The 12,465-nt window shown below is 46.1% G+C and overlaps 1 protein-coding gene across 1 annotated transcript in view; it reads left to right on the forward strand.

Annotated features, from left to right (window-relative positions):
• Positions 1 to 987: 987 nt before the first annotated feature.
• The window catches only part of COL9A3 (collagen type IX alpha 3 chain), a 33,189-nt gene continuing 21,711 nt past the window's right edge, over positions 988 to 12,465 (forward strand). The window contains exons 1-7 of the mRNA XM_042046400.1: positions 988 to 1,266; positions 2,400 to 2,477; positions 6,798 to 6,833; positions 7,439 to 7,510; positions 7,767 to 7,820; positions 11,518 to 11,553; positions 12,155 to 12,178. Of these exons, the coding sequence (XP_041902334.1) occupies positions 1,201 to 1,266; positions 2,400 to 2,477; positions 6,798 to 6,833; positions 7,439 to 7,510; positions 7,767 to 7,820; positions 11,518 to 11,553; positions 12,155 to 12,178 (366 nt within the window). The 5' untranslated portion in view covers positions 988 to 1,200. The remainder of the gene's footprint in view (positions 1,267 to 2,399; positions 2,478 to 6,797; positions 6,834 to 7,438; positions 7,511 to 7,766; positions 7,821 to 11,517; positions 11,554 to 12,154; positions 12,179 to 12,465) is intronic.

Raw genomic sequence — 12,465 nt, forward strand, 5'->3', positions numbered from 1 at the left:
TCCCTCTTCGGGGTTCAGAGTGTCTAATAAAGGATTCCAGTTACTGTGAAGCCATCAGACTTACGGATGCATGTTCCCTTTCTGTCCCCAGCTGTCTGTTCCACAAAATCATGTGGGAACTTGGTAAATCTGAGTCCTTTATCCCTCCGACAAAGCTCTAGGAATCCTGGCTGCTGGGGAGCTGGACAGACATGCACAGTGTGCTCATACAACCCTCCTGGCATCAGAATGTCAAGCTGAAATGCAGTGTTTCAGTTCTTAAAGTTTGCTTTTCCACTTCTCATCTTCCTAGACAGCTGCGCTGTGTCATTTCAGCCCTGAGGAACCTTGCCACTGTTCCTCTCCACTTCCAAGCCCTGCTTTAGATGAAATTGTCTTTAATCCATAAAGGGAAGCGTGAAGCTCTTTGCAGGACATGCATCTTCATGAATCTATTGCCACTTGGGATCACCTAGCTGGGAAGTGTCCTCCTCTTTCTTCCTTGCAGTATTTCAATTTTTACTTTTTTTTTGTGGCTTTGAGAATGTTTCTCATCTTTCCTTCCTCCTTGTGTCTGTCTGTGATCGTCTTGTTTTCTGACCAGCATTCATCATTTCCCAAGGAATCAGTTAGTGCTCTTCAGATCACCCTGAAAAAACTCCGAAACCAGATGTGAACAGCCTCCAGAGCTAACAAAGCACCTCACTAAGCTGTAAGTGCATTTCTCGGTAGTGATCTTGCAGCATTACAGGTTTGTTAATGTCCCTGCTGGAGTTAGGTGGCCTCAGGCATTGCATAACTCACCCTGTGATGTTTTTACCTGTCCAGCACAGAGGTGGTGATGGGCTTGGGGAAATCTCCTGGGTGAGACCTGAGGAACAGCTCTGTATTTGCAGCTGGAGTAACCCAATTTTGCTCCTGTGTCTGGTATCCCAATCCAGCGCTTGCACAGGCTCCTGGAGGAGGAGGCTGGGGCTGCCCAGCAGGGCATGAATGAGAGCTGCTCTGCCTGCCTGCTGCTCCCCCTCCTTCTCCCACCTCCTCTGCTCCAAGCTCGGCCCCTCTCGCCTTGCTCCAGCTGGAGCCACAGGTTTATCTGGAGGCGAGGCATCTCTGCTCCGTAAGCTGAGACCCGGGAGGAGGAGGAGGGATCTGCTGGACCCTGGAGGAGAAAGGGTTTGGCCGGCCTGGAGGAAGGGAGAGAGGCAGAGCCTGGGCACCATGGCTGGATTCTCTGCCCTTGGGCTCCTCTCCCTGTGTCAGCTCTTGGCCACAGCATCAGCTCAGGTGAGAAACCTCATTTGTATCTCCTGCTCAAGGAAAATCCTGTAAGGGTAAAAGAGAGTGGGCTGTGTGTGTTGTACCTGTGGGGTGAAACGTGGCAGTAGGCAGGTTGTTAGTCTAAAGTTTATTACAAATGTGCACCTGGGTTTGTACCTGTGTGGGTAGGTGTAAAAACTGTTGGTTTATGTTCCTGTAAAAGTGTTGTTTTCCCATTCAGCCCTGCAATTATGAGAGAGAAAGCCTTGGAAAATGGAGATGTGTTGATGCAAGAGAAACAGTTTTCTTTTAAAATGAAGTAACAGATTTCCAGCTAGACTGATCTGATCTGGGTCTTTATCTGAATCAGAATTTCTTACTCACTTCCTCAATCAATTTTCAAATATTACAGCATATTTAGCCCTTGCTCACTTGAGACATGAAGCTGCCTTAAGCTTCCCTGTCTGGTGTTAATATTATTGTCTGGGGAAGTGACTCCTCAGTGAGTTTTTCATTGTTAGTGAGGAATTCTCGCAGCCTGGCTTGGGAATTCAGAACTCTGCTGCGAGCAGAGCTGCTTCTACAATGAAACCTTTGTTCCCTAAAGCTACAGCAAGTTGCTCTCTGGAGCCCTCTCCATACAGAAGTCATTGATTGGACCTTTCTTTCCTTCAACCCACCTCAGACCTTTCTGAAATCCCAGATTTTTAAGCAGCACTCTGCTCAGAGAGGAGACCTTCCCTTTCTCCTCCTGTGTTCATTGGTGTCTGCCTGGCTTTGCCATCACCCCATCAGACTGTGGCTATAAATTAATTATTTCTACCGAGCACTTGGCACCTTTTCCATGGGCTTTGCATTTCCTCCTCTGCCCAACCCAAAATGTGCCTGTAGTCAGAACAATTTCCTGTACAACCAAACCCCTTTGCTGCCCAGTGACCAGCTTGGATTCCCAGTATAAGGCACCAGTGCAAGGAGCTGGGGATGTGCTCTGGGTTTTCCAAAGAGCCTGGCACTGCTCTGGAGCAACTTTGAGCCCACCCAGGCTGGCAGGGGGTGCAGATTTTGGGTTAAGCTGTGGGACTTGGCCATTGCTTTCTGATCTAACCCTCTAGTGTTTCTTCTGATGCAAAAATAAGCTCTTGTCTTTCACTTTTCCTCAGTCCCTTCAGAGAATTGGACCACAAGGCCCTCCTGGACCACAAGGACCCCCTGGACCATCTGGCAAGGACGGCATTGATGTGAGTGACACAGGCAGGGGCTGGCTCGGGCGAGGGGTGGAGCAGGGGCAGAGCCAATGGGGCAGAGAAGCTGCTCTTGTTCTCCAGATCTGCAGCCTCTGGACATCCTTCAGGGGTGGATGGACCTGGAAAATCACTGTCCTCGCAAGAGACCTCATTCTGCAGGAGTCAGAACAGCGAATGGAGGTGCTGAGCAGCCTCAGGTTCTTTGCAGCATCAATCCAGGGAGAGCTCAGGGGTTCGTGACCCTGCTTGCAAAGTAGAGTATTTCTCTTTTGGCACAAGGTTGAGTGCAGGGGTACGATGTGTGTGTGGTCAGTGCACATTCAGTAGTTCAGAGAGAGATTTATGTGATGCTTCAGAGCACCTACATTTCTAGAGAGGCTACAAGAGACTTCAATATGCAGCACTGGACACTGCTTTTATCTTAATAGTTTTATTTCAATATTGTCATCGTGGTTATCCCTCACTTTGGCACATGACGTGTCAGGATCTGGCTCGTGTGTTGGCAGACCTGAGTCTGTAGTGGCCCAAAAGGAAATGGAGGGTCTTTGTTTCAGCAGGCAGCTGAAACAAAGCTGAACCTCCTGCAGAGGGAGAAGACTACATAACCCAGGACTTAATGGAGGAGAAAATCTTGTTCTGTTACTTTTAATTGATGTTTCCATAGATATTAAGAATATTGCTTCCATGCATCTGTTGGATAAGGACTGAACTGTGTCCTGTAGTTGGCAGTGGATAAATGAGCATCACATGGACCTTCAGCAAGACCATATCAAATGTGGAAGTCTGGGTTCCTGCTTCGATTTTGTTTGAGCAGCTCTTGTCTCTCTGAGCTGCTTATGGAATAGTGCAGGGGTTTTTAAAGCTCGTCTGAAGTACATTTATTGGAATTGGGCCCTTAAGCAACCTTGAAAAAATCTATTCATTCCATGCAGGTCATTTTCTTTTGGATAAGGAGGTAAAAAAAAAAAAGTATGAGTTCCCTGGAACATGGTGAACAAGGAGTGTTTGTGCCTGCGGTGGGGAGCTTTCCCTGCAGCTCCCTGACCCAGGCTGGTCTGAAGAGAGAACCTCATTGATTTCCAGCTGCTCCCTCCGAGTGTCCTTTGGGCTAATGTTTTCCTGGGAATCTCACTCTGGTTTTGTAGTGTGAGATGTTCAGAGCTGGCACCTTGGCAGCTTCCACTGCTTTTCGTGGCTTCAGGGGACACCCCAGAAGAGGGCAAAGGACACGTGTTCCTGTTTGCAGCAGTGGAGTCCCTGCAGCAGGACACTGCTGTGGCCAGCAGGCTTTGGGAAAGGCTGGCTGTGATTCTCTATGGAAGCAAAAAGAGTTTGGGAAGTATGAAGCCCTTCAGACTTCAAGTTTCAACTTCTGCAGAGAGGAAATGGGGAAGAAACCCCATAGTTGTTCAGTTCCTGCATTCCACAGGATATTTAATTCTGGAACAGCCCCAGCATCGCTCCTGATTGCTCTTGGAAACAGGAGCCCGGGGAGGTGTCAGTCATGGGGACCCACACCCTTTTATCCACAACTGAAAGCTTTGGAAGGCTCCCCGTGGGACAGGATCAACTAGCAACATCTAATTAATGTGAAGAACTTAGTCCTAATAAATCAAATGGCTGAGTAAGGTGTTTAAGGTGCAAAGTCCTGCAGCCCCAGCTTTGGGCTGGAGTTCTGGCTACGCAGGAGTAGTCTCTTATTTGAACAGACTTGAGCTCCATCCCTCCTATGGATGGAGGATGTCAGGGGCCCTGGTCAGGTGAGATGGTCTGGCTGTCCAGGGACAGGCTCCAGGATGATTCCTGCTCTTCAACAGGACACTGAGTCCTTTCAGAAAAGGCACAGGAGGAGGTGCTGGGCTGTGGCTGGTGTTGAGCACAGTCACGCAGCCTCCCTGCTTAAGAGCTGCCCTTTTTTTGTCAGTACACTCCAAAGAAGGATGGTATATAAAATTCAGCACTACTCTGCATTTTCCTAGTGCTGCATAGGGGGGGATCATGTGGATCCTGAGTGGCAGTGGCATTCTGCCACTGCAGAGTGAAAACATTATTTTATTTTTCTCTTGATGCTGAGACTTTTTTTTTTAATTGCAATTGAAAATTTTCTGCACTGTATTCCTGAACTCTGTAAGCCACTCCAGCCAGGTCATCTGGACAGGTGACTTTGGATGAGAGTGCTGTGGAAGTGTTGCAGGATGTCTTTGAGCTGGGTGGGTGCTGCCGAGGTGTTCAGCAGTCTCTTACCATCAGCTGTGAGCAGTGAGAGGTGCAGAACATGCAGCTGAATTATTCAGGATATCTCCTTGGATGAACCCCATCAGCACAATTTCTCAAAGGCCCTGCTTTCATCCCTGCCTTTCAGGGGGAGCTGTAATATTAAGTCCCTCTGAAATGCTTTATAATTAAAGCCTTTAACAAGCCTCTTGTTTCATACTCGGTAACAAGCAAAATGTCTCTCTCCCAAGACTAGAAACAGCATGTTTTGATGGAAAGAATTAGTGACAAGTTCCTGTGAATTATTTCTGGGGATGTAATTCCCTAAATTGCTAATAAGCAATTGTCACTTTTCAGAAATCAAGGGGGTTTTTTTCTTGCTTTCTCTCCTGGCTTGACTTGCTGAGAAAGACTAAACTTCCTTCCCTCTGACACAGCACCAGGAGAGCATTTCCTTTTGCTGACAGCCTTTGCCTCTAATTCCTGGTGATCTGGCATTAGGGGTACACACACTGATTAGGCTTTTGATTCAGCTCTCTGAAGTTCTGGTGCTCCTGCAGAGTCCTGCAGGGGTCCACGATGGCAGGATCAAGGTTTAAGATGGTCCCCAGCAGCCTTTGCTGGTGCTGTGACCTCGTGGTGCAGAATCTCACCATGCAGGCAAGGAAAAATGCAAGGGGCTGGCAATCCCAGGTGCTGGAGGAGGGAGCAAACCACCCCTAGTGCCATTTCCAGATGCCTTTTCATTTCAAAAGAACTGCTCCTTTCATTTCCTTGGCAGGGAACCTTCCCCAGCCATGATAGTGATAACTATTTATGGAAAAGCTGTGGGCAAAGGATACTGAAGGAGTTGCTTCAGCAAGTCAGAGCATAAAGATGCCTCTGTTCAGGGACCCTCTGGTCGGTCAGTGGTGCAGGACAGAAATCCTGAGCAGCTCCAGGCAGCCAGGCTGGAGAGATGTGCCCACAGCCTTCCCAGTAAATACAGAAATATGCTATAAATCCCACAGCTCTGCATACGCCTCCTGGCTCCTAATTACCAGGCCCATGGTGGGATGGTGTTATTTCCAGCCTTGCTCTGTTAACAACTACCCTTCTTCCACAGAGATTTTCTTCTTCCAGGGTACCAACTTGCCCCTTCCCCTCTGCTGGCCCACAATACCTCTCACAATATTCAGTGCACTTATCCTAAAGCCACGAGGGCTGGGTACCCTCTGGACTGGGACACAAAGTGGTTTTTTGTGGGATGAGGTGGAAACCAAGCTCCAGTCGAGCTCCTGCTGTTCACAAATGTTTGTTTCTTTTGGGGCCTAACAATAAAATACAAATTGTTATTTGGAGTCTACACACACATTTATGAATGGCATTACAACTGGCTGACCTGGAAGAAGTGATTAAAGACTTATAAAATACTGTCTCACAAGCACCTTTAATGCTGTTCTTAGAAGTGTCTTTTTATTAGAATAGAAAAGAAATAGAGTGCTTTTGAAACATTATATGAAAATTGTGTTTAGTCCAGATTGTGCAATTGGATTAGGTGGAAATCAGTTGGGGGCTCTGCTTATTTGCTTCTCCTGTCCAAGTTTAGTCATATGAAGAAAATCATTGCAGACAGTTTGTTCATTCTTCACTTCATGGTAATCCCCAGCTCCTGGCAGTACCACAGCTTCATACTGTGCCCTGGAAACCTGGAGTTTACCCCTGTCTCCCTCTGTTTCCCCAGAGAGATGTTTGGAAGCTGTGACACCCATCCAGCTTCCTCTCTGCCTCATTTGCAGACAATCCCAAGTGCAAATAACTCCTAACTATGTCTGGAAGAAGTTGGAGGTGGTGGGGGCACTGTTCAGGAGCACTGGTTCTCTCTGGGAGGCTGGGGATGTGAATTTCCCCAGATTTGCTCCCATAGATGTTGGAAAAGGCTATCCAGGCTCATGCTGCTTAGGGGGTAGCAGGGTTTAGAGCATCAGCTCCGTGAGACTGAGCATGGTAAATCTTGGAGTGGGCACAAGGAGGGATTTGAGTGCAGCTGGGAACGTCAGTGGTGGAAAAAGTCACCAAAGCAAAGTTCAGCACTAACACTGCCTTTTCTCTTTCCTCTAGGGAGAACCAGGCCCTCCTGGTTTGCCAGGTCCACCAGTAAGTATCTCCTGCTTGGTATTGACTTGTCCATCCTTCTGAGAGGATGCAGGGCACGAGCTGGCACTTACAGCCTCACTTTCCTCTTCATCTGCCACAGAATTCCCGGGAGCAGGGATGCTCAGCGCTGCCCCAGGGGACAAACACAACCTCCTGCTTCAATGCTATCAGTGAAATAAAATGAAAATTAAATTAATGAATGAAACAAGTGAGATAAAGCTTGTGCATCACCTGTATAATGAAATTATTGGCACCAAGCCACATCACACGGTTATTTCTGGCACTGCTCTGAGTCTGCTTCAGCTGCTCAGTCTGCCAAGGGGTGCTTAGAATTGTACCAGGTGGCAGAGCCCTTTGCTTTGGCCACTTACTGCATCCCTTCCTACCCCTTACTAAGAACAGCTTGTGAGCATGTGGGAATGAGCCAAAGCGCTGAAACTTAGGATTTGGATATGGATTCATAACAAGATTTGCCTCTCTTCATGGGATTGTCCCATGTTGCATGGTGTAAAATCAACGCATCAACAAATGAGCTTCCATCCTTGCACCCCTGCCACGCTTCTGTTGCTACGTTGTTATAATAATTGACTGTTTACCTCATGTAGGGGCCAAAAGGTGCACCAGGGAAGCCTGGAGCTGCAGGTGAAGCTGGGCTGCCTGGCCTTCCTGGAGTGGATGTGAGTATTTTGTCATCTTCTCGTAGGTCTTTTAAATCTTTCACATAGGCAGGAGTGTTTTCCTGATGTGTCTCATCAACTTTCTCTGTGCCTACTGGGGAAGGAATATGAGTCCTGGACTTACATGCATGTCTTGCATATCAGGAGAAATTGAAGGGGAAGCATCTCTTGGCTGAATCAAGAAATATGGGAACAATTTTGAGATGTTTTGCTGACAGGATGGCAGTCTCTTGATCTTTTGGGTTTTTTTTTACAGGGTTTAATAGGAACTGATGGCCCACCTGGCCCAAATGGGCCTCCAGGAGACCGTGTGAGTACCCCATTAGATCCTAAGACCCTTTAAATGGTCATTGCCACTGATTGTAGTGATGATTTTCACTTTCTGCTGTAAATTGGTGATACTCAAGCGTTGATTTTCATGTAAACCCTTGCAAAATACTTGGATCCTTGAAATGCAGTCCCAGGTGGGTTTTCATTAAGCAGGGCATGAGATCCACCTTTCTTTCACACGGCTTTGAACCTGCTTGGGTTGCCTCAGTGGTGGCTGTACTGGGGATATTTCAAGTATCCAAAAAGTTTCTTGAAGCAGTCGAGAGACTTAATTATGAAGTTTATCAAAGTGAAGTTATTTTGGCCTTTATTTGCAGTCTGAGCTGGCAGATCTGCGTTGTTTATAATTAATGCTACTGTGTATTAATTGTTTAAACTTTTGCCTTTTATTATTTCTGGAGCTGTCCATATGATTGCATTATTAGTTGCCATAGTGTTCCCCAGGTAGCCTAGCAAGAAATAAGAATTGTTTCTGCTTCCTGCATATTCCAGCTCTGCTGAGGGGCACCACAGGGACAGGGAAACAACTGCCAGAGATGTTACAGATGTCCTTCAGATCATCCCCAGTCATCACCCACACTTAAGCCTCCCTGTGACATTAAGGAATAACAATTAATAAGCCACTCAGCACAGATTGTGAGCCAGCATGGCTATTCTCCTGTCTCCCAGATGGGAATATAAGGCTTGTATCCACAGCTGGCTTGCTGGCCTTTTGGACTGGGGGCTGCAGTGATGGGCTGGATTTTTGTAACATGTTCAGTATATCCCAATAATCCACTTATTGCCCCAAGGACTTGCTCAAATCTAAAAAATCTGTGAGTTATATAAAGGGATGAGTGGTACAGCCATGTATTTTAGAGCTGTTCTTCTTCCTTTCCCATGTGACAGGCAAAGTTTGTGTGGCCACTGGGAAAGTCGAGTGGCAGGGCCTGGACATCCTTGTCACAGCTCCGGACATCCTGGTCACAGCTCCCAGCCTCTGTCCATCACCACCACCCTAAATCCCCCTCCTTTTCTGTCCCTTGTGCCCTTCTTTCTCCCCAGAGATCCAGGGCTGTACAATCCTGGCTACTCTCAGACATTCTGTGGGAAGAGTCCAGCGCCATCTGGGAACAGATCCCTGATTTTTAGGCTAGGAAAGCTCAGGACCACGCGCGGAAGGCTGCGAGCAGCTCTGTGCCCTGTTCTGTGCTGCGTGGCAGTGCCTGCCCATGCCCATGTTAGCTCACAGCTCCTGCCTTGCAGGGTAATTGAGCAGATAATTTCTGGGCAGCAGAACTTCCTCTCTGACTGCTGGGCAGGAGCCCCCAGACAGAGCTCACACCCAGGTTTGCTGTGCTTTCCCACATCTTGTAACTCAGTCTGGCAGCATGGGGCAAACCTGGGACCCCTCGTCATTTATGGGAGCTTTTCAAGGTCAGTGGTCCATCTGGGAAATTGTTTTAATTGGTCTAATAAAAACCTGGGAAAAGACCTCTAAAAGCTTTAGCACTCTAAGTGAACAGCATTGTTGGTCTGACTCTTTTTTTTCTCCCTATCTTCTATATTTCTGTCTTGCAGGACTCACTGAAATAAGCTGTCTACTTATTGTTGTGCATTTGAATTCATGCTTAACACTCTGTTTTCTTCTAAATAAGCTTAGTTTTTTGAACTGGAGTGTCTGAGAGCAAAGCTTTTTAGTGTAGGGAAGTGGGCTCATGGAGTTTTCAGTAATACTTTATTGCCAAACATTTCCAAAAGGATTTTTATCCTAAATATCTCCTGCTGCTCTCACCATCGATTAGCTTTTCTCCTGGTTCTGCTTGCAGACTGAATAGATCAATCCTACTTGTTTTTTCAATTTTAAAAACCCTTTATTTTCAGCTGGGGTTGAGTTGGGTTCTGACCTCTATGTTAGATACTGGTGTCCTTCACTGAAAAAAAAAACATTTTGAAGTTTGTTGCTTTACACTGAAAGCAATAAGGAGAACATAATTATTCACTTTTATTTATGAATGTCATAATAATCAAGTATTTTCCACGCTCCATAATTGTCTATTCACAGAGTAAATTACTATAAAATGAAAAATTATGGTGTTACTGTTTTCTAATCAAAAGAGAAAGAACATTGTTACCAAGAGAGTGAGTCTAGTCAGACAATGTTATTAAAATTGAGATGTAAATTAGAGTCTCTCCTTTGCACTTACTGCAGTAGCATCAGCTCATTCAGGCACTTGATAATCCCTTACCTTACCAGGAATGTTCACTGCTGCATTCTGCACCTTACACTCTTCAAGATATCAAAATTAGGGAGTGTAAAGTAACAGCATTTGGCATTTTGGGTGCTCTGCCAACTTTCTGGCCTGTTGGTCAAAGCAGAAAGGGGCGATGCAGCTGCTTTCAGAATTAGGGTGCAAGTCAGGAGGTGCCAGGAATTCAATGTTTTCCCTGCAGGAGGAGATCCCAGTTTGCCCCTTACAACCATCAGTAGTGGTAAGGATTTTCAGCCTGAAGATAAAAGTGAGTGGAGGCAGAGCAGAGTAACCTGCAGCAAGAGAAATGAATGAGCTGACATTCACAGCATGGCTGATTTTTATTGGATTACAGTCCCCTGCTCACAAGACCACTCCTAACGAGGCCTTGGGTCCTCCATGTCTTTCTCCTTAAGCTGAGCAAGGGAAGACATTTCTAATCTTTGGTGCACAGAACATGAGGAGAGGGCAGGCGTCACCCCTGGGGTCACAGTGAGCAGCTGTGCGTGCTGGGATGTTCTCCAGGTCTGCCCATCCACCTTGTTCTAGGGGCAGACACCGTTTAATTCCAGCTCAGGACATCATCCTCGAGATGTTTCTGTGCAGCATTTTGGGGATGTTTGGAAAAGAGGTTTGGACTGGGGAGAGGCCATGGAAACTTTGTCCCTGTGCAAGGAGATGTCCTTGCTTTGACCCTGGACCCTGGTCCAGTGGAAGGTGTCCCTGCTCATGGCACAGGGGTGGAACAAGGTGGTCTTGAAGGTCCCTTCCAACCCAAACCATTCTGGGACTCTGCTTCAGAATGATCACCCCTGATTAATTTTACAGCCTGCTGGCCAGCTGGCAGCTTTGCAATGCAGCAAAGGGGTTAAGGAGGTCTCTGTCTTCTTCTCTTTAGTCAAGCAGGAAGTTCACAACTTCAAGGGTGACTTAATTCTAGTCTAAGCCATGAGATGACCAAGCTTCAGTCAAGCCTAACAGTAGGAATTCAAACTGGGAAAAGGAGACTGGGAATTTGCTAAGGAGGTTAGTGAAGAAACAGAAGCTGCCAAATCTTTGGCTTTGCTTGAAAGGGAAATGGATGAATTAATAAAATTCACTAGAATAAGTCCAAAATTTGTTAATAGTTTTAGAAAACTTAGTCATTGGAGCTACAATATGAATGTATTATGAATGAGAATATTTCAAGTAGATAAAAGTCAAGTTATGAACATTTAGATATTCATGGAGGATATTTAGATATTCATCTGATGCCAGCTGGGATTTCTAGGGTAATTATCCATAAGTTTTTGTCCCTATATGTGTGAATTCAGCTGAGCATCGCCAGTTGTGTCCTGTTTCTGCAAGACACTGCTGGAGTTTCCAAGGAGAGCAGGCCTTGGTGACTCCCCATATGGAGGTTTCTCTTTTATCCCTGCTAATTTTTATCCTGTTTTATTCCCATAGGGTGCCTTAGGACCTGCTGGGCCACCTGGACCCGCTGTAAGTACCTCCCAGAACAGCACATGTGATGAAAGTGTGCAGTATTATGCCAAAACCATCACCAAGAGAAGATGGGAAGCTTTGTTTCCCAAACAAAGGGATCAAAGTCTGAATGAGTGAATATGTTGTTTGAAATGTTTAAATATGTATGTGTGACCTGTTCTGGTAACACAGGACCTGTTTTGAGCCTTCGAGGTGCTGTAAAAGCAAACCAGCTTGGGATACAGACTGACATATCAAATGCTATTAGAATCATTAGACATTACCTAATGTCTATCAGAATTAAAAGGAAAAGAAAAAGGAGAAAAAGATAAACTGGAATGTTGTCTTCCTCTCCATGTCCCACTCTTGTGTCAGCACACATTACTTTTCTTACTGATGTCTTGTAGGTAACAGCAATGGAAAGGGAATACAAATTATTGGAGGCAACAAAAGGATTCATCAAGACTCTGCTCTGATTGAAAATTATAATAATTAGGGGCAAGGGAGTGATAAGGAAACTTAGGAAAAAAAAAAATTAGCAGTGTTTTCCGAGGTTTTCTTTTCTTCCTGTATGTTTGGTTTCTGAGTGATCTGTTACTGTTTCAAATGTTGTTTCCAGGGAAAAGGACTGCCAGGACCTCCAGTAAGTAATAAGAATATTTTTTTCAAAACAAAGTTATAAATTAAGATTCTGATTTTATTGGATACCCTGAGTGTTACAAACCCACCCCAGGACCCAGGCAGAGGGACTTGGAGTCCTGCAGATCATCAGCCTTGTGGGATTTTTATCCTTGCCCCCACCCTGGGGAAGCTGGCTCTGGTTTAAACACAAGGCACAGCAGCCTTGTAAACACTGGAAGTGCCCAGTTTGGGGGCAGCTTTTGTTTGGTGGGTTCCTGGGAGCTGCCCTGTGCCTGAGGGATGCAGACT

Source organism: Corvus kubaryi, unplaced genomic scaffold (genome assembly GCF_017639235.1).
Source record: "Corvus kubaryi isolate FWS band 111438036 unplaced genomic scaffold, C.kubaryi_AGA036_p1.0 134, whole genome shotgun sequence".
Lineage (NCBI taxonomy): Eukaryota > Metazoa > Chordata > Aves > Passeriformes > Corvidae > Corvus > Corvus kubaryi.